This window comes from Acomys russatus, chromosome 6, assembly GCF_903995435.1.
Source record: "Acomys russatus chromosome 6, mAcoRus1.1, whole genome shotgun sequence".
Taxonomy (NCBI): Eukaryota; Metazoa; Chordata; class Mammalia; order Rodentia; family Muridae; genus Acomys; species Acomys russatus.
The window spans coordinates 31938835-31964310 of record NC_067142.1 but is presented as its reverse complement, the minus strand read 5'-3'; the positions used below and the strand labels follow the sequence as shown (position 1 = coordinate 31964310).

Here is a 25476-nt window from a genome sequence, read left to right as displayed (position 1 = left end):
CCAACTCTCGCCGCCACATTCACTGCTGGCTGCTGATCGGCCCCTTGTTCCTCGGCGCTGTTTGGCATATGCCCCTTTGCCACAGGTTTGGCGCTTGCACCATATGTCTTAGCATCCTAGCACTAAGGTACAGGCATAGCACCTCTGCCTCCTGTTCTCTGCCTCAAGGAATCCATGGAACCCATGGGATGCCAAGATAGACTTGGACACTCTCCAGTTAACAGGTGACTGAAAAGGAGGTAGGAGGTGAAGATGGCCTCCAAGAAGACCCCACAGGGCTCTAAAGCCAGACCCCCTCGACCCCAGTAACAGCTATCCAAGAGGAGCCTACACTTGCGGATGACAGAGACCAGTAATAACTGTGAATTGATCCTAGAAGCAAACTGGGCAAGACCACCACCGCTGCCTGGGTGTATATACACGGGAGGAGGAAAAGAGGAGAGCTGTGAGACGAGTGTTCCCATGGTGACCGTCTGTGGTTGGCTTGAGGAGAGTTCTCATTAACAGCCAGGCAGACAATCTAATAAGCAGTGAGATAAGGGCGTGCCCCTGGAGAGGAAAACACAGAGGAAATTGGGTTATCGGGAACACGGTGAAGGCTCATTTCTCTTCTGCCACTTCTCACTCACCTGTCGTTAGCTACCCGGGGTACAGAGTGGGGGGGGGGGGGGAAACACTAGGGGGGGAGGGGCGCCTGCAGAGTGAACACAGAAATAGGTGGTATGGGCTTCTATATTGGAAATCTGGATTTCCAAACTCTGCTGGAGATGGGGATACAACAGGAAGCTCACGGACTGCCTGAGGCAGAAGATTGAGGGCCTTGACTTCCTCACCACTCACTCCCCATCCCAGCTTCATGGAGGAGGCCAGGGAAGACCCCCTCCTTTTATGTAGCATACACAGACCAGGCTGTTCCTGGCCTAAGGTCACACCTCTCAGGGTGATAATGTCAGAATGGAGTCTGGCACTGAGTCTTGACACTGCTGTGGTACATTGATCCTGCTTCCTTTTAGCCCTTGGACCTCAGTGGAGTTGCAGCTGCCCTAGGCCAGACAGGGACCTCAGAGCTGTGCTGATCTCCCCATGAATCTGGTTCTCACAGTGAATCTGGGTGTGGGTGCCATCCCCAGCTGACAGGCTAGGAAGCAGGACAGAGGCAGAGCCAGCACCTGGCAGTAGCTACTCCCTGAGAAGAGTCTCCCTGCCACATGGCTGTAGTCAGTCTGGCCTGTATCAGGGTGGACATCCCATAAAGCATTGCACCTCCCTAGTTGCTGCAAATCATCTCAATAGCTCTTCTGTAGAACAGAACCCAAAATGATGACACAGCAAGGGCAAGGGTTTCCTTAGCAGGCTTCTCCCCAAACCCCACCCCTCCATCCCCTCTCCCCCTCCCCCCATTCCCCTCTACCCCACTCCCACCCCTCACCGGGCTGGCTTAGCCACAGCCCTTCCCACAATCTCCAAGATTACCTTCCATCTAGGCTTGGAATAAGTCAGGTGTTCCTAATTTACTCCCTTTGTTGGTAGGGTGGGGCTAGGGCGAGACACTGTCCTGCCAGATGTCTTCCCCATTTGCCCATTCAGGGCATCCTCCGTGCCTCTAGAGCAGGGACAGTGCTTCCACTCTAGGGCCTGGCACAGCAGCTTTCTGGAGCAGCACCCTGGGTGGCTGCACAATCCCTTATTGAAGTGCTCAGCCTCTGGCTCCAATTGCCTTGCCAGAGGAGTCACACGCCACCTCCCTTCCATTAGCCTGGAGGAGAACAGCATGACCTTTGCGGGGGTGGGGGGTGGGGTAGGGGTAGGGGGGAGAGCAATGGGTCATCTCATCAGCCAGAGTGGCTTTGCCAAAAAATGACTTTTCCTGATGGCACTCAGAGGAAGGGGAAGCAGGCTACCCAGATGAGACCTGATAGGCTGTGATCATATGGCAGGGGAGGAGGTCCTCTTCTGTCACTGATCTAGGGGAGGGGAATAGGGTGGAAGAGGGAGGGAGGGGGAAACGGGAAGATATAAGAGAGGGGGTAACAATCAGGATGTAATCTGAATAAATTATTTTTTAAAAAAACAACTGACTTTTATGGACACTTGCATATACACCCATCCCCTGCCGCTCAAGGGGATCCAGCATTTCCTCACAGTAGCCCCCAGAAGAGGACGGCAGAGAGGAGAGATGCTCCTCCCCACCTCATCCAAACAGTGCTATGGGATGGAACACCCACCCCACAGCCTCCATCCTCGCAGGATGGAGTCCAGAGGCCAGGGACAAAAGAAGAGCATGAAGACAGAGCCCTGGGGCCGGGGCGGGCACCGGCTCACCCCACCAGAGATGCACTAGGACACTATTTTTTCCCTTTCTTGGAAACCGAAAGAACAAATTCATTCCCCACCCGGCATCGCCAGCCAGCCAGCTCTGTGAAAGGAAAGCAGAGCATGTGGTGGGGTGACAGCGAGAAGCACTGTTGTCCTTGTCCTCAGACAGGCTGTCACCACCACCTTCTCTCCATTCCAGCTTGTCTTCTGGCTTCGTTCTGTCCCAGCCATAAATCCCTTGGGAGGATATGTCAATGTCCCATTAGGCAAGTAGATGCGGCAATCAGCCAGTTCTAAGCTGACTTGGGGATCGCCACTTGCCGATCCATTTTCCTATGTCCACAGTGTCAGGGACAATGGCGTCACGAGGCCTGTGCCCAGCTAACTCACTTCTCAGGGTGGATTTTGGAAAGCTCTGCAGAAAACCTCTGGGAAAGCTAGTATCTGTTCTGTCTCTGAAGCCAGCTTCTACTGGGCTGTAGCCATGCGCCCACCCCTCCTTGAATTCAAGATGCCCTGGAAGGGGGCCAGAGCTTGGGAGCGGGGTACATGAGGACCAAGAGGCATCATGGTGTCCAGAAATGAAGCCAGCATCCAGCTGGTAGTCAAAAGGAATTGTGCTCAAGGACCAGTCCTGCCTGTCTGGAAACTGCTCTCCTCTCTCCCTCGTGCCCTCCTGGGCCAGCCACACTGACTTTCAGTATTTTTAGAATCACTGTCCTTGGCAGGAAAACCACAACACAGGTGAAGAAGCCGTAGCAGGGAATGCCACGGAACCTGTGTTCAGAGCTTCGTGCCTTTCCTCTCAGGCTTTTCATTGCTTTGTCTCCTACTCAGGCAGACCCAGGCAGGTGAAAAGCAGAGTGTCCCTTCATTACCCGAGGGCCACACCACCTGGACCGTGAACCCTTTTAAAACGCCATACCATACAGTCTTTCCTTTGCTGACCACCTGCATGGTGTGTTGCCTGCTCATTCCTGCCACGGTCCACCCCTTCTTCATGTCCTTTTCTATGCTGCTGCGGTGACCCTCTCAGGCCTAGGCGAGCCCTGGCTCCCTGCAGGCTATTCTTTCTGAGTCTGCACCTCCTCCTCCAAATCGCTTCACTCTTGAGGGAAGGCATCAAGACCACCAGGACTCTGCTTCAAAGCATGCTACCTCCTGCTCGCCCCAACAGCACTCACTCCGACGAGGCAGCCCACGGTGCCCATGCATGCCTGACCTCTGCACCTGCGTGGCATGAGGACACCACGTTGCTTCCTTGTAGAGTCATAAGGAAAGACACTGAAGAGTCCCAGAGACATGTTTTGCCTTTGCTCCACATCTGTTTGAACCAAGGCTTGCGTTCCATGCCTAAGGCACGGTCTGTAGGTCTCAGCACCACGTAGGCATTTGTCAGAAATGTAGGAATTATAGTGGATGCAGCCACATGGTAGAACACTTGCTGGGCATTGGCAAGGCCCTGGGTTCCATCCCCAGCACTGAAAGAAACAACAAAGCACAATCCAGGTTCTATGGCCTGCCGACTGTCTGAGCCAGGGCGTGCATCTTCTCTGGCCGGGAGTGACTCATCTGCCTTGTCAGTGGATGAGAAGCAGGGATGCACCTGTACACAGCCCATGTATTCAGATGGGGCTGGTGAGGCTGTGTGCAGCCTACCTCTTTGCTCTGTTTGTGGAAAACACGAGACGGAGAGGTGGGCCTCGCCATGTGCCAGGAATCTGTCGTTCAGGAACAAGATTTTGTAGCACATGCTTTTTGTGTAAGAGACAAACAATGTAGTGCGGGAATGAGGTGCTGGACCCTCAGAGCCTCTACACTTTGAGTCTTTGTCCCATAGAAGTCCACTTGTTTCCCAGGACCTCCATGCTGACCCCGTGCGCCAAGACTCCGCATCCCTAAATTGTGTGAGACTCCATAAGCATCTGAAGAGCCTCTTTCAGGCAGCTTTGTCATTTGGGGGCATTTGGACTTGCCCGGTAACATGTCCCTTTGGTCACTGGTCCTGCCCTACACCTGTATGGCTTTGGTTTCCCCAGTGACACAACACCTTTTCCATGAAGTGTTTGCTGGGTCTATTCTCCGACCTCGCCTGGCTCTTCTGCCAGGCTCTGCATCTGGGAGAAATCCCCATGTCCAGTGCTGTCCCCATGTTGTCTTACCTGCTTGCCAGAGTAAGAGGACATCTGACAGCTAGCTGGTCAATTGTGCAATAACGCTGTTCTCCTTCTCTCCCCCTCCCCATGCTAACCCACTGGAACTAACAGCAAGCATTCAGAATGAGCGTAAGTTTCTCATGTGCTTCTGTGCCCTTGAGCCTTGGGGAGGTGGGAGAGAGGGAGGAGGGGCTGGGGAAAGGCTAGCCGAGAAGACTGAGCTTGAAGTCAGTGGCCTCCTCTTCACTACCTGCGGGTGCTTTTCAAGCCTAGAGCCTTACAGTGAGTCCTTTACCCATGGAAGAGAACTCCCCCCAGGAAATGGGAGGGGGCATAGGTAGGTGGTTGGAAAAGTCTATGGATGCCAGCTCCATAGCTACCGCAAGTCCTTCACCCACTGCAGAACACCAGCTTGCTGGTACACAGGGAAGCCCTTGGGAAGCTCTGAGGGACCGAAGCCTCTTTTGGCTCCTGCCTCGACAGTCTGGCCATCTGTCGAGACTCGTGGCTCAGAACCATCCCAGCCCTAAGTCCTACAATCGTAGCTGGTTTTGTTCCTGTATCCTTTCAGCACGCATTTAGCAGGAACTGTCCATTGTGCCCTGTGCACTGGGATGTGAGCCTGGGCGAAACAAAGCCTGGTTTCATTTGCTTAGAGGGATACTGGGTCTTCGTAGAGGGGTTCCTATGCTCAGACTTTGACATCCGCCCCTATCCTACAACTCTGTTTAAGAAGCTGCATCTTTACCATTGGGAACCACTCGTACCTGCTTGCTTGCCCCTGGGCCTCCTGATGCTCTTGACTTTAGCTGCTCTCTGAGCCAAGTTCAGGGCAGGTCCCTGAAGTTCTGAAACTTGCCGCATGTGTCCTGTTGCAGTGACCCAGCCCCCGACTATCACCAAGCAGTCAGTGAAGGACCACATCGTGGATCCCCGTGATAACATCCTGATTGAATGTGAAGCTAAGGGGAACCCTGCCCCCAGGTGAGTCGGGGAGAGCAGGGTCTGAAAAGCCTCCACTGAAATGGCCTACTTGCCCCACCTTGGTCATACTTAAGGCAAGCCACTGAAGAGCCTGGCACAGGGCTAAAGAGATGGCTCGGTGGTTAAAAGTGAGCACTATACGTGCAGATGACCTGAGTTCAATCCCAAGCATCCCCGTCAGGTGGCTCACAGTCACCTTCTCTGGCCTCCCCAGGCACTGGCAGTCATGTCACGTGCACATACCGCTTCCCCCGCCCCCCACATACGCATAATTCAAAGTAAAACAGATCTTTTAAAAACATGTTTAGTTTGTTCATCCAAAAAATATCCGTTGACACCTACCGGGTGTGATACAAGAGGGCTGCCTTGTGGGAGGCAGATGTGAGGTGGCCCACGTGGCTCAAAAACAGCTGTGCACAGATGCTGCAATTACTATGTGGCCATGAGAAAGATGCTTCAAAGCTCCGAGCCTCCATTTTCTCCTCTGGAAAACGAAAAACAAAATTGCCTTTGTGCTTATGAGGTTTTTAACCAGTTTTAGCAAAGTGGGAAATGTACCTTGTAAGGAAACCAGAATTGAAGAAGTAGCTTGTTTCTGTTGTAATAAAACCCTGAAATCAACACTGGTAGATCCCAGGCTGGTTTGGGGCGGGGGTGGGGTGGGGTGGGAGGAGCGGGTATGTGTTTGTTTAAGAAACCACTGGCTACCCTTGAGTTAGGTGGCCACAGAAGAGAACCCACCAGAGAAGCTGGGTACCCACCACCCGTAGCCAGCCTTAGCTAGTAATAGCACTCACGGTATGTGTGCTCCCAGTAACCATGGCCTGGGCCTTTGCATCTTCCCAAGCTTGTCAGGTGGCTCTGCCCAGCCAGGATTGGCTCCATCAGCATGGAGGTAGGGTGATGGGGTAGAACTCTGCCGTTGAGGGGAAACCAGGAACTGACTCATTCCAGCCCTTACTTGGGGTTCACCTCGCCCCTGCCACACACAGCTTTCACTGGACTCGGAACAGCAGATTCTTCAACATTGCCAAGGACCCACGGGTGTCCATGAGGCGGAGGTCTGGGACTTTGGTGATTGACTTCCGCAGTGGCGGGAGACCTGAGGAATACGAAGGAGAATACCAGTGCTTTGCCCGAAACAAGTTTGGCACTGCGCTTAGCAACCGGATCCGCCTACAGGTGTCCAGTGAGTGCCAGGGTGGGGTGGGGGGGTGCAGGGCTTGTGCAGGCTTCCTGGTGGGTGGGAGGCATGCATGGGCCTCTCCCACCACAGAAAGATTGCTGGAAAGAAAACTTCCCGACTAGTCGGTCCAGCCTTACCAGCTATTCTGAGTTCCAGAGGAGGGGAGAGGTGAGGGGCAGCTGATGATGAGCATCCACTGTCACAAAAAGCTTCTCCCTCCTTTCAAGGGACACCCTGTATGTCCTCTCTTTTACCTCCCCCATTTCCCCTTCCCTTGAGCCTGCCCAGCTCAGGCTGTACTTCACCTTCTCTGTTTCTCTCCAGAATCTCCCCTGTGGCCCAAGGAAAACCTGGACCCCGTTGTGGTTCAAGAGGGTGCCCCCTTAACACTACAGTGCAACCCCCCACCTGGCCTCCCATCCCCCGTCATCTTCTGGATGAGCAGCTGTAAGTGGGGAAAGCTTGGCTTGGCCTCAGAGCGCCCAGCTCTGGTGGGGGAGTGGGGGGTGGGGGGGCATGGGTGGGGGTAGGGGGTGAGGCTAGGGTGGGGCACAGTGGAGGGTTTGAGTGGAGGGTATGTGAACTTGGCAGGGTCTAGAATCATCTTAGAGACAAATCCCTGTCTGCAAGAGATTTCTACGCAGGTTAATTAAAATGAAGAAACCGACCCTAAATACGGATGGTACCCACTGCACGGGCTGGAATCTCATATTAAATAAAAAGGAGATAGTGAGCCTAGCAGCAGTCTTTATCTCTGCTCCCTGACTGTGGCTGCTGTGTGACTGGCCACCTTAGGCTTCTACCATCGTGGTGGACTTACCCTGGATCTTTAAGCAAAAACAAAAACAAAACAAACAGACAAACAAAAAACAAAATAAAAAACAAACCAAAAACCATTCCTTAAGTTGCCTTGGTTCACAGAGATGCCACATGAGGAACTTACTCGAGGGCTCGCTCTGAGTGGGGAGACCAACTTGTGAGAAGCAGATGAGGTGTGGCCACACTGCTCAGAACAGCTGTGCGAAGAGGCTAACATTACTACTGGGTGCTCCTGAGCAAGTTGCTCCAAAGCTCTGAGAGGGTGGCTTTGTACACAGCCATTGTTGGTCTCTTCCACGTCACACTTGTCAGCTGTCGGCTGGTTGGTTCAGACTCTCTTCCCTCACCGATTTCATCACATTTATCACTGAATTAGGTCCAGGACGCAGATGGCATGGGTCCTCTTCTTCTTTCTTTTCTCACTAACATCTGCTCAGCCCAGAGCCCTGTGACCTTTCACCTGATATACAGTCTCATTCATAATGGGTCTCCTCCCTAGGCTTCAAGAAAGGAATCAGGTGGCCTCATTCGCAAGCTTTTACTGCCTCCTGTCTTGCTTCGGGACACGCCCTGACTCCTTTACCTGGGAGAGTCACCTTCACGACCTGGCCCTTTTGCCTTTCAGCCCTTCCCTTTCATCCTACACCTTTCAGCTCCGTGAGAGGCCATGTCCTTTCAGCCTCAGACACACGCCTCCAGCTCCTCAGAACCTTGTAGGTCTGTCCTTGTGCCTGACACAGACTCCAGGGTTCTCCTCAGGACCCCCTAGAAACAAGGCTCCCCTCTGCAGTCCTGCCCTTCCTCTCCAATGCACACTCCTCTCCACGCCACATTATAAGGACTTACTTATCTCCCTTCTCGCCTGCTAGCCAGAGGGTTTGTCTTTCTTTTACTAACCCCTGGAACATGTGACCTGGCACACAGTGGACCCTCAGCAGATCTTTGAGGGGTGACTTGAAGAGCTGGGCACCTGTTGTGGGTCACTTGGTATCACTGATATGAAGAAGATGTTGTGGGGACAGGAAGTAGCTTAGGCTGGGGTGTAGGTCAGCAGACCTGAGAGCTTAGAGAGCTGATCCTGTGTTAACACCAGCCCCTGAAAAACAGCCATGTTGACATCCTTGGCCACTCCCATGACACCATTCACTCTCAATTCTGCGTTTCACTGTTTCCGAAACTGAAAGACCTCTTAAAATCGACAGTGTGCATCACCACTTGGTGTACATCTGGCAATTATAATTGAGAATTGCTTTTTTTTTCCCCCTTGAGGGTAAACAAAATAAAAGACCATATTATAATTGATGACTAAGTTTTGTTTAACTGAAACAAGGCCAAGTTCAGATGTACCTAGCATGCCACTGGGAGTACTTGTATGTGCTGGTCTCAGCTGGGCACTGAGGGATAAAGATGAAAGCGTATCAGTTGTTGCCTGTACAGTGCACAAGTGTGAGCACTTGATTGCTGACCCGAGGAACAGGCAAAGGCTTGTGTTCTCCCTCTGGCCTTGAGGTCAGCCAGGCTGTGGCATGAACAGGAATTAGAAGGATGGTCACAGAACCTGGGCAAAGGGAACATGTCCATCTGGGTTTAAATGCACGCTTAAAGGTGCTGTTTCTAAACTATACTTTATTTGGAGTTCCTTAATGCCTCTACTTCTCTTCCAACCTCCCCGCCCCCCAACACACACACACACACACACACCCTAGGTAGGAGAGAAAGAAGGTTATAAGGGGAAGGGGATACAGACCTCTTCATACTTAGTTCCAGCTGGTTAGGGTGGTTGGGTTCTTTGGGGAAACACCAAGCTGAGCCGTCAGGGTACCGAGCAGTCCTGCAACAGCAAATGCAGAAGGGTGAACAAGCAGCCTTCCTCCTCCATCTATCTCCTTGAAGCCGCCTCTTCCTCTCTCAGGGCTCCGGCATTTATACTCGCCCAGAGTCTTCAGAATTCCACTAATTCCAGCTGGCAAAGACCACGCCCCTCTCCGAGCCACACGAGGCAGTTATCAGCTGTGGACAAACTAAGGCAGTCTCATATCCCACATTTGAGATTAAAAACAACAACAAACAACAACAAAAACCTGTGTGTATAACATAACCGAGTTTTTAAAAGAAACCCAAACTTCCACTGCACACCCTGGAATGCATTCAAGCTTCCATCTCCCCTTAAGGAGCGACGCACCCTGCGGCCGAACTTGGAGAAGCGGACTAAATGTTAGCGAGCCCCCATCTGGTCTTCTGATTATCACAGGGTCAGCCTGCTAACCTCCTGTTACCCCTCTGCTTCCCCACAGCCATGGAGCCCATCACCCAGGACAAGCGCGTCTCCCAGGGCCATAATGGGGACCTGTACTTCTCCAACGTCATGCTACAAGACATGCAGACCGACTACAGCTGCAACGCACGGTTCCACTTTACCCACACCATTCAGCAGAAGAATCCCTTCACCCTCAAGGTCCTCACCAGTAAGTGCAGGCCCTGCTCAGGGCTGGGGCCACAGGAAGCCATCCCTAAGAGCATTGTGCGTACCTGGGGCTGGCCCAGAATCCTCCTCTGTGCTGGAAGCCTTGTGCCACAGACTTAGTCCTATGTTAGGCCAGTTCTTGCACTTTGGTAGGAATCAGCCCTAGCTTACCTCGACAGGCCTGGGCTCTCTGGGGCCCTCGACTCTCATTCAAAAGTTCCTGGAGTTTGAGATGTCTTTGGGTGACCTTCACATCAGGAATCCTTATTGTGCACCCCGCTTATTTCTTTCATTTCTAGCCATTGGTTGCCTTTGTTTCCAGAAGAAAGCCAGTGCATAAGATGGTAGGATCAGTGGACACACCAGAACAAATGGTGTTTGGTTCTGTAATGTGTATTTGCTAAGCCACATGGAGGTGCCGTGTCTGTAGACTGCAGGCTCACGTTCCACGGTTTATCCTATGATTGTTTTTGGCATCCCCTGACCCATGGCAGTGGTGGTGGCTCTCTACAGAAGCACACAGGGACAAGCCAGAGAGGAGCTTCAGCTACACGGTCCTCGGCTTGTTCACCACCTTGTCTACACCGCAGACATGTAACATGCCTAGAGGAGGACCATACCGGGAGTCTCTAATCTGTCTGACTTGTGCTGTGAATGTCACTGTCAGGGCTGTGCGGTGGATGGCGAGGAATGTGAGGATGCTGGGCTAGGGGTACCACGGGTCTATCTCCAGAGGCTCACACTGCCCTGGGGAGCCCCACCAGGGGAAAGCCTGGGTTGGCTTGCTCAGTACTGGCACAGGCCTCATCAGTCTATACTGGTGACGGGCAGGCGCCCCGTGGCATCCACACAGCCTCACCCCTTTCCTCAGGGATGGAGCATCCGCCCATAGGGAGCAGCTTCCTCCTGTTTGCTTCTCATGGTCTCTTCCTCCTTTTTTCCTTTCCTTTTCTTCTTCTCTTATTCATTTCCTTCCTCTGTTCTTTCTCCTTCTCCCTTGCTTTCTTCTCTTGCTAGTCTTTCTCTCTGAACACTTTTGCTTCTCCTCGGATCACCTGCCTCCTTGTCTGTAACCTGCCTTTGCCAGTGGGTGTCATCTGTTCTGATGGGTCAGACAGCCCATGGGGATTGCTCAAGCCCCAGCAAGGGGCATTGCCGGATGTTGCAGAGTCCCTGGCTCTCTGACTCCTGGGAAAGGAAGTTGATTTGCCTGCTGTGCCTCCTCAATAAACTTCAGGTGACTTTCTGCCAGCTGGCTAAATGAAGGAGGACAGTGTGATCTGTCCAGGACCTCTGCGTGACCTCAGCCAGGACAGGGCTGGCAATGAGAAGGAGCCAGTGGGAGGAGCTGTCAAGAGAAGGGCGTCCCTTCACGGCCCTCATGTCCACTTAGAAAGGGTGATGCTGGGAGTCAGTCTGCTGCTCTAGGACATGATGGCATGCTGGTCTGGGCAGGCATGCTCAGGTCACATGACACTTAGTGATGGAACTTTCTGGAAGCATTGTTCTCTCTAGAGGATATTAAGGATGCTTGTTTCGGCTTCACTTTGAGTCGCCTGTCCCATTGGAAACTCTCTCCTCCAAATGTCAAGAAGCCCTCTTGGTAACCTGAACAGAACGCCGCCAGCCTCCTGGAGCCCTCCCAAGAGCAGTGTTGGCTGGAAACAAGTTCTGGGCATCTGAGCCAGCCTAGAATTGGGCACAGTTTCTTAAAATAGCACACTTGGGCTCTGTTGACTTTCCTGTCTAGAAAGGGCACAGGCTTTCTCTGCCTCCTTCAGAACCAGGTCTGGGTGGGAAGCCAAGCTGTCTGCCTGTAGTTTGTCTTTGGGGATAAAAATCAGCCTTCTTTAATATTGTTTTTATTAATTGTATCAAAGGAAAGTGGAGAAAGATAAGCACATATATTAGTGTGTATATGTATATATCAAAATTCCAGGCAACCTAGAAGTTATTTTTAATCTATTTTAAGATGAAGTAAAAGCTAACCAGGAGAGTCAGCTGACAAACACACATGTGTGACTTTGTCCATAGTGTGACAGGCACAGAGTCTCTACAGCAACAGTAAGAGGCATCCTGGTTAGAGAGGAGGGTATCTTTGGAGGCCAACAGTGGAGTGCCCTCTACAATTCTGCTAGTGTTCAAGTGGCATTCCTCAAGGACAGAGTCTTCCTGGGTACCTTACCCATGCTCCCACAGCTACAGCAAGGTTGGCTGTGCACACTGGTCTCCCCCACCACGAGAAGGCTCTGTACCTGATAACGTAAGACTGAAAGAGAAGGGACCCCCTTTAAGCTGAGCATGCCACTGTGCTCCCCCAGAGGAGACAAGAACATTCTCTCCCAAGCGCTGCCTCAGTTTCCCCTGCCTGGTACCACCTACCCCATCATGCTGTAATGGAGCAACAGTCTCCACCTTCCAGCCTGGAACCATCTAATCTGATTTCTGGTGCAGCTAGGTCTTTGTCAGCCAGCCCCATCATGAGAAGTAGTTCTGATAATGAAAATCTTCCCATGGCTGGCTGTAAAGCAGATTGGGAGGGGCAGGTACAGTTCAATGCCAGACCCAGAACAGAACCTGCAAACCCTCTTACAGTTGCTTGCAATGAGATTTGATCTGTCTTTAAACACACAAATGTTCTAAAAAGGCCCCTGGCTATGCCCCGGCTTCTTGGGGCCATCTGCTTGGCTTCTGGTCAGTCAGCTGAACACCCCCTCTTTCATGGGTACTGTCAGAACTTGAACCCTCTAAGGGGATGGGTAGAGAGAAAAAGCTACTTAAGGACAGAGGTGTCTTTATGTGTCCTGTTCTGAAGGACTAGGGGCTCTCTTTAGTCACCTTACATTGGAGTGGCAGCCACTGGTGGTGCTTTTTAAAGAAAGTCTCTGCCTCTCATGCTTTCCAGAGAGCTCTGGGTCTCAGGTGTAGGACTCGTCTGCACATCTTGCTGTCCTGACCCAAACTACCCTCTGGGAACCTCCATCAATCAATCAGGGTCTCCCAGCAGAGTTCTGGCAGGGGCTACAGAGATGCTCGCCTGGTTAGATTAGAAGGCTCTTATTGCTAGGCACTGCAAAGCAATGGCCCTCTCTACTGATGACGGTCTTGCAAGCACGCACGCACGTGCTCATACACACACTTACCCCTGCAGCCTAGCTGCTGCCAGGAAGGTCTTTGCTGTCCTCCACAGGTCTTATTAATGCTTCTTTTTCTCTCTAGCTGGTCTCACATGGAGTCCTGGGGCGTGGGGGAGAAGCTGGTTCAGAATCAGCTACAAGATGCCACAAGACACTAATTCTTACCTCATTTGTTCAGAATATAGATGGACCCAGCAGAGTTCAAGCCTATTTTCTTTACTTTCCAGATAATCATGTTTCACTATTGCTTTCTTTTGCAGGGTTTAACCACTTTGTTTCCTTTTGAGCTGTTTTGTGTTCCTTGTTCTCTACCAAGCGCACCCCCTTTTTCCAACTGCGCCATTTCTTTTGCAAAACCCCACTGGTGCTCTCTTCGGTTGTGATGTGGCTTGCATTTCTGTTCTGTCCCTCCTCGTGTTTGCGCCCACGCCTGCTGCGTGCCTCCCTGTTCGCTCACCCTCTTTTGTTTATTGCAGACAACCCCTATAATGACTCGTCCTTAAGAAACCACCCTGACATATACAGTGGTGAGTCCCGGGAGTTAACTTCCCTTGTCCTAATCCACTTTGGCTAACTTAACTGATAACCATGACATTAACTCCTGCTGGCGGGGCAGAGCAGACAGCTGGCCAGGCCAGGTACCAAAGGGACACCTCAGGACACTGGCCACCTGGAGCAAGGTGGCCAGTTGGAGTTTGAGGCGGCTCACACACGGGAAGTATTTCCTCCTTGCCTCTCCAATGTGCAAGTCTCAGTGTGCTGAATTCTCCCAAGGAAGTTTAAGCAAGGTAGATCTCTCCATGGAAGGCTCAGCTGAGACTTGAGGATCAGTGGCAGATGGATAGAGAGTAGGCTTCTGCATCACTGTGTCCAAAATATCTGAGAAACAAGTTGAGGAGATGTGCGATTTATGCGGTCCAGCATGGCAGGGAAGCAGAGCAAGCTCACATCACAGCAGACTAGGAAGCAGAGGGTAAGGCGGGAACCAAGGAGCAGATATCCTTAAAGACCCACCTCCTGTTATCTACTTTTACCAGCTAGACCACATTGAACCCACCCACCGTGAGCTGAACATCAAGGATGAACCAGGGCAGGAGATCATTTCAGATGGAACTGTTATCAGAGGGTTTTAGAGACTAGGTGAGCAGGGAGGACACAGGAAACCCAGCTCCTATTGACAGTATAAAGAGCAGAGCCAACTTTTAACTCTTCGCTGTCTGGGTGTGAATTGCCTGCTTTGTAATAGCCTCATCTTTCCTCCTGGGAGTACTGCACCACAGCCAGGTCCCAGGTCCCAGGTCCCTCCAAAGTTTCCCTAGAGAGTTAGAGGGATGGGACGGCTCAGCAGCTAAGAGCACTGACTGCTCTTGCAGAGGGCCCAGCTTTAATTCCAGCATCCACATGGTGACTTAGACCCATCTGTAACCCAGTTTCAGGAAATCCGACACCCTCTTCAGGCCCCTGCAGGCATACAAGCTGGCAAAAAATACGTATATACATAAAATAAAAATAAATAAGACTTTTTAAAAAAAGGATATAAGGTTTCCCTAGAAAATAGTATTAGGACTCTGGGTCAGCGTTCTCTCTCCTGGTGAGTATGAATGAAGTTGTCCACTCACACCCATGACACCTGTGCCTTTCCCCTCTCCCGGCAGCGAGTGTGAATTCAGAGCCCACCAACCACACCTGCAAGTCATGGAACAGTAACACTGAGCTGTGTTTCTAACAAACCACAGCTGGCTACTAGGTCTGATTAATAGGGGAACTGGCTATTTCCACACCTGAGTCTCCCCTCACTGTGGGTCAAGAATGCCGCATTGTTCCTTGAGCAGCCACTGGCCTCAGCATTTGCTGGCTTTGGCAGAGCAGCTGGTCCCTTCACCAATTAGGCTTCCCTGCTGTGTTCAGGTCCCCAAGGGGATCTTTGGGGGCACTCCAATAGGTAGGAATGTCTTTCCTGAGGTTCCTAATATAAGCAAAGCTCAGTGTCTGGAGTGGAGGATGGGACAAGAAGTGAGAGCCAGGGCAAAGCAAAGGTTCCAGCCTGGCACTAAGTAGCCAGAGCTGAGCTGAGACTCTGCCGAAGAGACTTACTGCCTGAGGAAGGGGAGCCTTTGTTGGACTCGGGGATTATTTGTTTTCAGGAGAATGGGGCCAGCCTCTGCTGTGTCCAAAGTCCCAGAACACAGCTGTGCGATATGCCTTTTCCCCAAATGTCTATTGTGGGAAGTGCTCTGACATCCAGAACATATCAGAGCCCTTAGAGGTCACCTGGTCCACGTTCTTTGCTTTGTGGAAGGCAGGGAAATGTAAAGTCATTTTTACCCATGGGAGATAGCTGAGTGATTTCAGCCATCTAACCCAGCTTATCTCCAGAAGCCAGTAGTTTTTTTTAAAAGATGAGAATAAGTGAGATTAGTGAGACTCACTCGGGACTATGAAACCAACAGAGCTCCCAAGGAGACTGAAGCCTGGTCCTCAGTCCACATCAGGACAGGGCTGCCAGCCTGAAGCTGCTGGGAAAGACATAAGGTTAAAACATATTTAACAGGGTTGGAGAGATGGCTGAGGTTAAGAGCTCTGTCTGCCCTTCTAGAGGTTCTGAGTTCAATTCACAGCAACCACATGGTGGCTCACAACCATCTATACAGGGACCTGATGTCCTCATCTGGCCTGCAGGTATACATGCAGACACAGCAGTCACATACATAAAATAAGTAAATAAATCTTTTTAAAATTAATTAACAAAAGACAACCAAGCTGATGGCTTTAGAAAGAAAGAAAAAGCTCTGAGCGCACAGAGCTGCTAGCCAAGGGACATTGTCAGTGACAAATGTCCAGTGCATAGCTGTCTTTGGCTCTGAAATATGACATGTCTCTTTTCTAGCAGTAGGGCCACCCTGTTCGTTTGTTTTGTTCTGATGATCCACACAAAGGGTTGACATCCTCTGGACACGGGTCAGAAGCCACCTCCCCTCTGATTGTCAGAGAAAGTCACTTGGGTTTCAGTCCAGTCCAGTCTCTAGGACATATTATTACCAGGTGACGCTGGGCACGCCACTTAATGCTTTAGAACTTTGACTTCCTCATCCACCAAACAGGCAGATTACTAGCCTCAAAGGTGGTTGTAAAGGTTAAAAAGGATCATGACCCATAGCCTGCTAAGTTGCTGTAAACACTGACAGTGTTAATATATAAGCCATAGTTGGATTTAAAGGGAAAAATTTTGTGTGGGTCTGATTGTATATAGGCCACCTGTTTCTAAATTAAGGGAGAGGCAGAGAATTTAAAGACCAGCCCAGGAGAGAAAGGCAGGCACACTTACAGAAGAACTCCACAGAGAAATTAGCAGACACTAGAGAAATGAAAGCTGCCCGGATTTCGAGCTCTGCTAAGAAGCGGGTAAGAAGAAAAGCTGCAACTATGGCAGGCAGGATTCGAGTTAAGTTTACAGAAGAAATTCCCTAACAGCAAGACACACCAGATGTTCCTAAACCAAGAGACACGTCCCCCCATGCCCCCACCACTTGTCCCATACTTTTTGCTCAGCTATTCCTAGGGCCAGAAAGATGGAGGAGGTGCCAGGAAATCTGCATCATATGCCGCTGGCTCTCAAGTCCGGTAATTGAATGCCACAGAGAGAACTGGATGTGGGTTCTAGCCGCCATGGAGTGCTGCATTTGGCAAAGGCCCCCAGATGCAACTGATGCACTGAGCCATTGTTCAGCTAAGTTTGTCAGCACTTTTGACCTTTTTCAGTAGAAGAAACTGTTTCCCATTTGACCCTTAAAGCCAATTTGATTAAAGTGGGGTCATGACCCTGAGTGACCATCTGGCTCTGGAGAGCCATGGGTCCTCTCTGCGCTCACAAGAGCACCCCCCCCCCCCATAGGCAGCTTTTCTTGAATCTATGCAAGTTTGAACTTGGCATCTGGATCCTGAGGGTTCCTCGGTGTCAGGGTAGATCCAACCTGAAGGCTGGACACGGACAGAGCATCTCCACCTCCACAGAGAAAAGAGACGGCTAAAAGAGACACCTTTCACCACGTCAGAGCAGCATGTCTTGGTAGTTACTGGTTCCTGTATCTTCTCCAGGCAAAGAAACCAGGTTGCCTCCCCTGGGAACAGGGGCTCCCAAAGTCACCAGCCAGATCCCCTTCCTTCAGTTTTCCCATGATCCTCCCTATGCAGCTGACATGTCTTCAGAGTCTCTCTTTAGCTCCAGCCTTCTCGTTCCTCTGTGAAAGCCACTAGTCACCATGCATACCCCTAAGAACCCAGCTGAGATGCCTTGCAGCGTCTTCCTTCCCTCCCCGGCTTCTGGACTCTGAGTGTATCAGCTGCCACCAAGGAAAGATGGAATCTTAGGTGGTGAAGAGCGTCAAACAGGCCAGAGCCATTCACAAGGACAGAACACCTTTCTCCTTCACTGTCGTGGCCTTTCGGATTTTGAGTTTCTTTGGTTGGGGTTATTAGAAACATTTCTGAGACTGCCTGTCAGAAATGGGGACAAGTGACATCTCCAGCCTCAGACTGAGAGGCAGTTTAGAATAGCCACACAACACAGCTCAGAATCGGTGAACTTGTGAGCTCGGGCAAGTCTGTTAGCTTCATAGAAACCCAGTTGCCTCTGCTAAAGACACAGAAGTGGTAAAAAAAAAAAAAAAATTGACACGAGGATTAAACATGCCAATGCTGCAGACTGACCAGCCTCAACACTTGGTCCTTAACAGATTTGCTTCCCCCTGGCTTGCAGGGTAGTCTCTCATTTCCTTTGAACTTGGCTTGCTCTGCAGCTTCTGTTTCCTCCCTGAGCTACGTCTGCCGGTTGGGAGCCCACGCCCTACAAATGTGCTGCAGCTGTAGCTTTTCCCTGGTGACACTCTACTGTGTCATGATGCCCAGAGCATAGCTCTGTGGGAATCTCCCTGCTCCCCATCCTTACTGCTTCTCTGACGCTGTGGGTTCATGTTGCATGCTACGGGGGGGTGGGGGTGGGGTGGGGGGTGTGAATGAAGTGTCCGGGTCACAGACTGGCTCCTGCAGACTTTTTTTTTCCTTGTGTGGAATGAGTGTGATGACGTCACTGTGTGGTTTACAACTCTGGCCAGACTCACCCTACTTGATATGAACCTTTGGATTCCCGTGACTGTGTTTCCCTTGACCTTTTTGGCTTACTGTGTGAGGGGGGGGGGGGGGTGGGAGGAAGCTACTGCTTCCTGGCCACTGAGAGTGGATGCTGCTAGGTCCACAGGTATAGACAGTAACCGACTAACCACTTAATGGATTAACCCCATAGTTGCCACTGTGGTATACCTGTGTGCTGACGTGATAGGTGGGAGCATCTACAGACAGTGTGGGGGTGAACTGCAGCATCTCTTTCTGTTTCTTCTCCCCCTTTAACTTGCTCCACAAACATTTCCTGAACACGTGCCATATGTCATGTATTGTATTGTGCCAGTAGCCTAAACACCTCGGTCTGCGGCTCAACCTTCCCTTGACCAAAAGATAAAAGAGAAGTCAACTTTCTGAGATGTTTCCCAATGGCTAAGGAAGAGAAGCTGGGTATCCCCAGGACAGGAGCCTCCCTGATCCAGCCAGACACCTAGAGATGCAGCCAGCTCCCTTAGGAAGCACACACTCCTGAGTTTGGGTCCCCACTAGCCAGTCTTCACCCAACCAGTGCCAGTTAAAGCCAGACGAATGCCTTCGTTCCCACTCCAGGCATCTCCAAGGGCTCCTAGCTCCTCATGGCTCTGCCTTCCACCTACTTCTCACTTGTCTGGCTGAGCCTATGACCTATGGTGGCTATGGCGGCTTATAGCCATCTTTAAGTTTTTATGTGTCTTTGGCAATAGTGCCGCCTCCACTTTCCCTTTTGACTTGGGATTTATGGTTGGACAATTTTTGCTTTTAAAAAAAAAAAAAACCTGTTTCCATAGAGTTGTATGAAAAGTATTCAAAAGAAGTAAGGCTTAGGCGAGGTAGGGTCCATCCTCCATGGATGCACTCTGACTGGCATGGCCCCTCCCACGGGGAACAGTGTTGGTGTAAGGGCCAGCTAACCTCTAAAGCCTGTGTGGAAGATACCTGCCTAGCTCATGGCTATTGCAGCTTGGTTGAACTCTTGATCACCTCCCCTCCTCTTGGCTACCGTTCCCCCCACCTACACCCACCCCATTTCTCATGCAGTTAAGTCAAGAGTGAGGAGGCAGAGTGGGCTTGGCCCCAGACAGCTTTCCAGCCATCCCTTCTCATCCACTCTCTTCATGTCTTTGCTAAGCCATTACTAATTCTGTTTATCTGGAGCTTTGTTGCTTCATCCCAGCTCCTTATCAGGGTCCCAAAGAGCAGGTTGCTTGTCCTATGTCCCCAATCTATGTCTTCTCTTTCTTCAATGTCCCTGTCTTGGGAGGAGAGACTGATGCTGAGATGACCTGCCCTGGGGGCTACCGCAGTGGCCCCTCCATCCCAACACAGATGCCAGCGAATGGACCTCTCACTGCTACAGAGTCCTGCCCTGTCCTAGAGGAAGGGAAGGGTTTCTGGGCTCTTCTCAACAGAACCCAAAGCTTCTTAACATGTGCTGGTGGGACAGAGGAACCTAAGCTTCCAAACACAGCTCTTAAAGATACCTAGATCCTGGGGGTGCGGGGCGGGGGGTGGCTTGGGCTGGATGGATCCAGAAATGGGGCGTGATGGCATTTCTCTCTAACCCAGTAGTTGTGGCACACCTGGACAGAAGGCTCACAGGTATTTGTTTGGTCCTGTTTCAGCCCGAGGAGTTGCAGAGAGGACACCGAGCTTCATGTATCCCCAGGGCACCTCGAGCAGTCAGATGGTTCTTCGAGGCATGGACCTGCTGCTGGAGTGCATAGCCTCTGGGGTGTACGTACGGTCTGCGTCATCTTCTAGCCCTGCTCCTGGAAGGATGGGTGGGCATCAATCCATACATTTGGAGGCATACCGGTACACGGGGAAAGGGAAGCAAGCTGTCCCGTGAGCAGAACAGTGTGCGTCTGTCAGCCGCATCCCACTTTGGCTGTCTCTGCTTTGGGGGAAGACAAAAGGCAATGGCTGGGCATGCTGCAGATGCATTAAGTCACGAGGAATCTTAGCTCTGTCTTTCTGTGGAGACCCTGTGGCCAAACAGCCTCCTCTGAATAGGAAAGCCCGGCTTTTAGAGAGTATGCACCTTCCTCCTGGGTCCAAGTCCACTTTTATGCTATCTGGGTATCAGGCTTATTAGAAGCCACATTCAATAATGAGCCCTTTGTTTCCTGCTTGATTTCTTGTTACCAGTCCAACACCAGACATTGCATGGTACAAGAAAGGTGGGGACCTCCCATCTGACAAGGCCAAGTTCGAGAACTTTAACAAGGCCCTGCGCATCACCAATGTCTCCGAAGAAGACTCTGGGGAGTATTTCTGCCTGGCCTCCAACAAGATGGGCAGCATCAGGCACACGATCTCGGTGAGAGTAAAGGGTACGTTGTGTGTATTTCTCATTATGACTGTGTTGCTGGCCCTGAACACAAATAATCACGACATCCTTTCCCTCTGTGGCGAGGAGGCCGAGGGAGAGGGGGAACTTCTGGTGTCCTGGCTAGTGGCAACAATGGGCTGCCATGGTGGTGTCACCGGATGTGCGACTACACGCGTTCATGGGACTGGGTACCGTGGGAAGGAGTGCCTTGATATTCACCCAGCTCCGGGCTCTCTCTGCATGTGGCATTCCTCCCAGAGCCTTTTCTTTCGTTTTGCATTTCCGTCTATGATGTGTCGTCTTGGCCTGTGCTTGTCTGTGTTGCGTGCATGGCACCGTGCTTCTTCTTACGAATGGGAATCATCATGGACTAAGTCATTTTTAAGCCACTTCCATTCCCCTCAAAGCGGACACAGCCCACCTAAGCTGCTGCGACACTAGAGCTCCTGTCGTTGTGGGTTCCGGCTACACCGGCTGTATTATCATTTCTCAGCTCCAGGCTACATGCAGACTGGGAGGTCAGGGGCTGAGGGCTGAGTTCAAGAACTTTCTCAGCATACAGCTGACTGATCATAATGACCTCGCCTTCGGCGCAATACACGCAGCGGGCTCTCATTCTTTTTGGTGGGTAACAAGGTGTCAGAGGCTTTAATACAGAGGTTTTATTTTCTCAGAAAAATCCATGTGTTCACAAAAGTCATTCCGATAATGAGAAGGGGTGAACAGCCAAGAACTGCTCTAACCAGAGTTCAGTGCTTAAAAGAAAAAAAGTTCAAGTCTTATAACAATGGAATCCCAACCAGGCACATCCTCGATGCCCGTGACCTCTCAGAGCCTCCGCCACTTGGTCCCTTGACAACTCAGATGCAGTAGGTCTAGATGAGCCCCCAGAATCCCTGTGATTTAAAAGCCTTTGGGGGAATTCTAAACAGCAGGCTGTGCTCTGTGGGCTCAGCTAACCAGCCACCTGCAGGCTGGGCAGAGCCATTGCCCCGAGGGTGAATGGCCAAGGCAGGGACTCCAAATGGATTGTGCCCTCACACAAGAGCCTCCCCGGCTTCTCATGCCCAGCCTGTGCCATCTACCTCTGCCTGCCTTGTCTTTCAGCTGCTCCGTACTGGCTGGACGAGCCCAAGAACCTGATCCTGGCTCCTGGTGAAGACGGAAGGCTGGTATGCCGAGCCAATGGGAACCCAAAGCCAACTGTCCAGTGGATGGTGAACGGAGAACCTTTGCAATGTGAGTCAAACTCCTGTCCTACTCCAGCTGTTCCCTCCATCCTCCAGAGGTTTTGTTGGTGGGCCCAATGTCCCCAGTGTGAAGGAAATGAATGGCTCATTGGAGCTGTTTGCAGTAAGCTTCCTCTGCGGGCATCTCAGAGGTAGAACGCCTTTCTTATTTTTCTGAGAGAACAGGAGGCTAAGTAGCCTAGAGCCTGTGGTTATGTCCCTGTGCTAAGAGGTTTCTGCTTCTTCGTCATTTTCTTAACCTTTGCTCAGTAACTCTGGAGCCTGGGAAAGAATCTGAACACTGGAACTTGATCTCAGGTTTGGGCTCTGAGTGGTAGGTGGAGCTTCGAAGGTAAAGTCTATTGTCATTAACCAACGGTGGATCTGAGTCTTACTCTCTAACAAGGGCCACTTAAAAAGGCAGAGTTAAATGGCAACGTGAAAGACTGTGGCTGAACACAAGGACGAACAAACCGTAAGTGTTTGGGGGCAAATTTTGGTTCCATTCAGAGGGATCAAATTGGGATCCCCAGGGCCCCCGTGAGCTGCTGACTTTGGTCTGGTTTTCACACCATAGTCTGTCCAGTCGTTTTACTTTTTAAATGTCTAGTCATCTCCTTCTTTAAGGAGTTGGGGAAATGTAGGCAGGGATTTTAGCCAGTGGGGTGGGGATTTAGGAGACTGCAGAAGGAAGCTGCCTCGGTGTGGTGCAGCTACGGAGAAAGCCAGGGAAAGAGGAATGAGGGAGACCAAACCACAAGAGCATCTGACGCTGGCAAGCTGAGGAGCAGAGAAGGCAGGCAGCTCAGCCCAGGTAGTGAAGTGTGTATTGTACACGTCTCTAATACCTTCCAATACTGCTACCCTTCAATACAGTTCCTTATGTTGTGGTGACCGTCCCAGCTATAAAATTATTTTGTTGCTACTTTATAACTGTAATTTTGCTATGAATATAACTGTAAATTTGTTATGAATCATAACGTAAATATGTGATATGTGGGATATTTGATATGAGAACCTAAAGGGGTTGTGGTCAACAGGTTGAGAACTATTGGTATACAGGGAAAGGTAGCCTCGTCCTTAGTGGCCGGGGGCTGACCTCATCGACTGGAATAATTGTGGAGTTTAAAAGTCCTGAACCTAGCAGGGCATGGTGGCACAATCCTTTAATCCCAGCACTTGGGAGGCAGAGGCAGGCAGATCACTGTGAGTTCAAGGACAGCCTGGTCTACAAAGCAATTCCAAGACAGCCAAAACTACACAGAGAAACCCTATCTCTTTAAAAAAAAAAAATAAATAAATAAATAAATAAATAAATAAACAAATGTCTGAACCTTAGGTCAGTGGGTGGGTCAGTCTTGGCAAGCACCTATCTGTTCCATTGGAACCACTCAACATACACAACCATGTCCACAGTGGCAGGGCTACCTGTGGTGAGCTCAGAGCCATGCCTGTGTCCCCTCTCAGTGCACTCGGGGGACACGTTCAGCTAGAACATTTTTTACCCTGGGGTACACAAACTGTGGAGTCTGGAGGAGTAAAAGAACCCTGCCCACAGACCACAAAACTAAGTTTGGCCAACAGAGGCCCCTGGAGTGTGGAGAAAAGAGCTACTGAAGTCAAGACCCGACGTCGCCCCCTCACCCTCCATCCCCCACCACGTCCCACATATGTGATACTTCTGTAACAGGTTCATCGCCAACACTAATGACAGAAGAGACCAGGGCTCCCAGCAACTGGCCCTGCCCCAAATCCAAATCCCGCAAGTCTGGTGGACTTGAGCTTTCAAAGCCCCAGGAAGGAATTTGCTCTGACTTTTTTGTCCCCCTGATTTTTGCTTTTTCTTTTTTACTGCACTTTTAGCAGTCTTTGTACTTCAGCTGATTTTTTTATAACTTTGTGTTAATATCCTTCTTATATTTATCTACTCATGTTATGTGTTTTCCATTGTTAATACTTTCTTATATTAGCCTGTCGTGTTTTTCATTTTTCTTGCTTTATTATACCTTTACTCGACTTCATCTTAGTTTTTAAGTAAAGGCTCCGTGTATGCTGTGCTTGAGCGTGCGCGCGCGCGTGTGTGTGTACATCTGTGCATGCATGCACGTGCAGGGTCACATATGGTCTTTACCAGGCCAGAGGACAACTTTGATTGTTATTCATCAAGAGCCATTATCTTGTTTTCTTGAGACAAGGTCTCTCTCTGGCCTAGAATTTGCCTTGTAAGCGGGACTGGCTGGCCAGGGAGCCCCAGAGATGCACCTGTCTCTGCCTCCCCCGTGCTGGGCTTGTAAACATGAGTCACTGTGTCTGGCTTTTTTACGTGGACTCTGGGACCAAGCCAGGTCCTGTGCTGATGGAGCAAGCAACTTACTAACCAAGCAATACCATCACAATCTCCAGCCCAAAACAGCCGCGTATGATATGTTTCATTCTCTTTCTTACATGTATCTCATGTCTGTTACAGATTTTTCATTAATGATCCTGTATTTATTTAATCTCTTTTCTTTTCCTCTTCCCCTTCGCAGAATTCCACTAGACAGTCCTCTTTTCTTCTATTTAACCTTGCTTTCTTGTATTTTCCCTTTGCCCTGACACCTTTCTTTATTTCATCCATCTACTGAGTTTATAAGTACTCCAAATAGCTTTCAACTTCACAGCACACACTGCATTATTTTGCCATTCTCTGTCTACAGCCATTAGTGATGTGTCCGTAAGTTTTGACCAGTATTACGTGAGTTACTGTGCCGTGTTTGGCTGGGTGCCGTTGCTGTTGCAGCAGCTTATTGTCTCCTCTCTGGAAGGTTCTGGGAATTGACCCCTTAAAGGTTCAGTAAGAAATTACACAAATGAAACTGGAGGAGCTATCAAAGCCAACAGGTGTGTAACTCACACCTCAGACATACAAGAAGCACGAAGAAAGAAGCCAGCACGACCCCTGCAAAGGAGCGTGATTCCTCAGCCACTGAACTCACAGGCGTGAAATTAGTAGCTTACAGGTGAAAAAAAAAACCCCAAGTGTTTACATGAAAAATGATAAGTGGCCTCAAAGATGATGGGAAGGAGCAGATGAATGAAGGGAGGAAATCAATCACCTCAGGATTGAAAGACGAAAGCCAGCAATATAGGTGGGAACATCAGAAGGAAAATGCAGGAAAAATCAGCAACATGGATGAGCAAGGAAACTGGATTTTTTTTTTAATCAAATAGAAATCTTGAAATTAAAACCACAATGAATCAAATAAAAGAACACAATAGAAACCATCAACAGACAATACCAAGAAGAAGAAAGACTATCAAGAATAGAAGGAGGGGGCTGGAGAGATGGCTCAGTGATTAAGAGCAGTGACTGCTCTTCCAGAGGTCCTGAGTTCAATTCCCAGCAACCACATGGTGGCTCACAACCACCTATACCCTCTAATGCCCTCCTCTGGTGTGCAGGTATACATGCAGATAGAACATTCATATAAATAAGTAAATAAATAAGAATAGAAGGAAAGATCAAGAAAATCATCATCACTAAATTTAAACATCACTAACATCGCCAAAGTTTTTAAAAAGTAATACTATGACAACAACTCCCAAAATCCTGAGATACAATCAAGAGATAAACCTAAGAATCCATGAAGCAATAGAAAGAGCTGAGATTTAAAAAAAAAAAAAAAAAAAAAAAAAAAAAAAAAAAAAAAAACTAAACTA

The 25476-nt window shown here is 50.2% G+C and overlaps 1 protein-coding gene across 17 annotated transcripts in view; it reads left to right on the top strand.

Moving 5' to 3' along the window:
* Nfasc (neurofascin) overlaps nucleotides 1–25476 on the top strand; it is a 169966-nt gene that overhangs the window by 93540 nt on the left and 50950 nt on the right. For 8 of the 17 annotated variants that reach the window (XM_051147388.1, XM_051147394.1, XM_051147397.1 and 5 more), the window contains exons 4-12: nucleotides 4584–4601; nucleotides 5351–5456; nucleotides 6449–6645; nucleotides 6967–7089; nucleotides 9756–9926; nucleotides 13539–13589; nucleotides 19839–19950; nucleotides 20365–20549; nucleotides 21656–21787. In XM_051147388.1, coding sequence (XP_051003345.1) covers nucleotides 4584–4601; nucleotides 5351–5456; nucleotides 6449–6645; nucleotides 6967–7089; nucleotides 9756–9926; nucleotides 13539–13589; nucleotides 19839–19950; nucleotides 20365–20549; nucleotides 21656–21787 — 1095 coding nt within the window. The remainder of the gene's footprint in view (nucleotides 1–4583; nucleotides 4602–5350; nucleotides 5457–6448; nucleotides 6646–6966; nucleotides 7090–9755; nucleotides 9927–13538; nucleotides 13590–19838; nucleotides 19951–20364; nucleotides 20550–21655; nucleotides 21788–25476) is intronic. The other 9 variants (XM_051147403.1, XM_051147400.1, XM_051147399.1 and 6 more) reach the window with 3 other exon arrangements.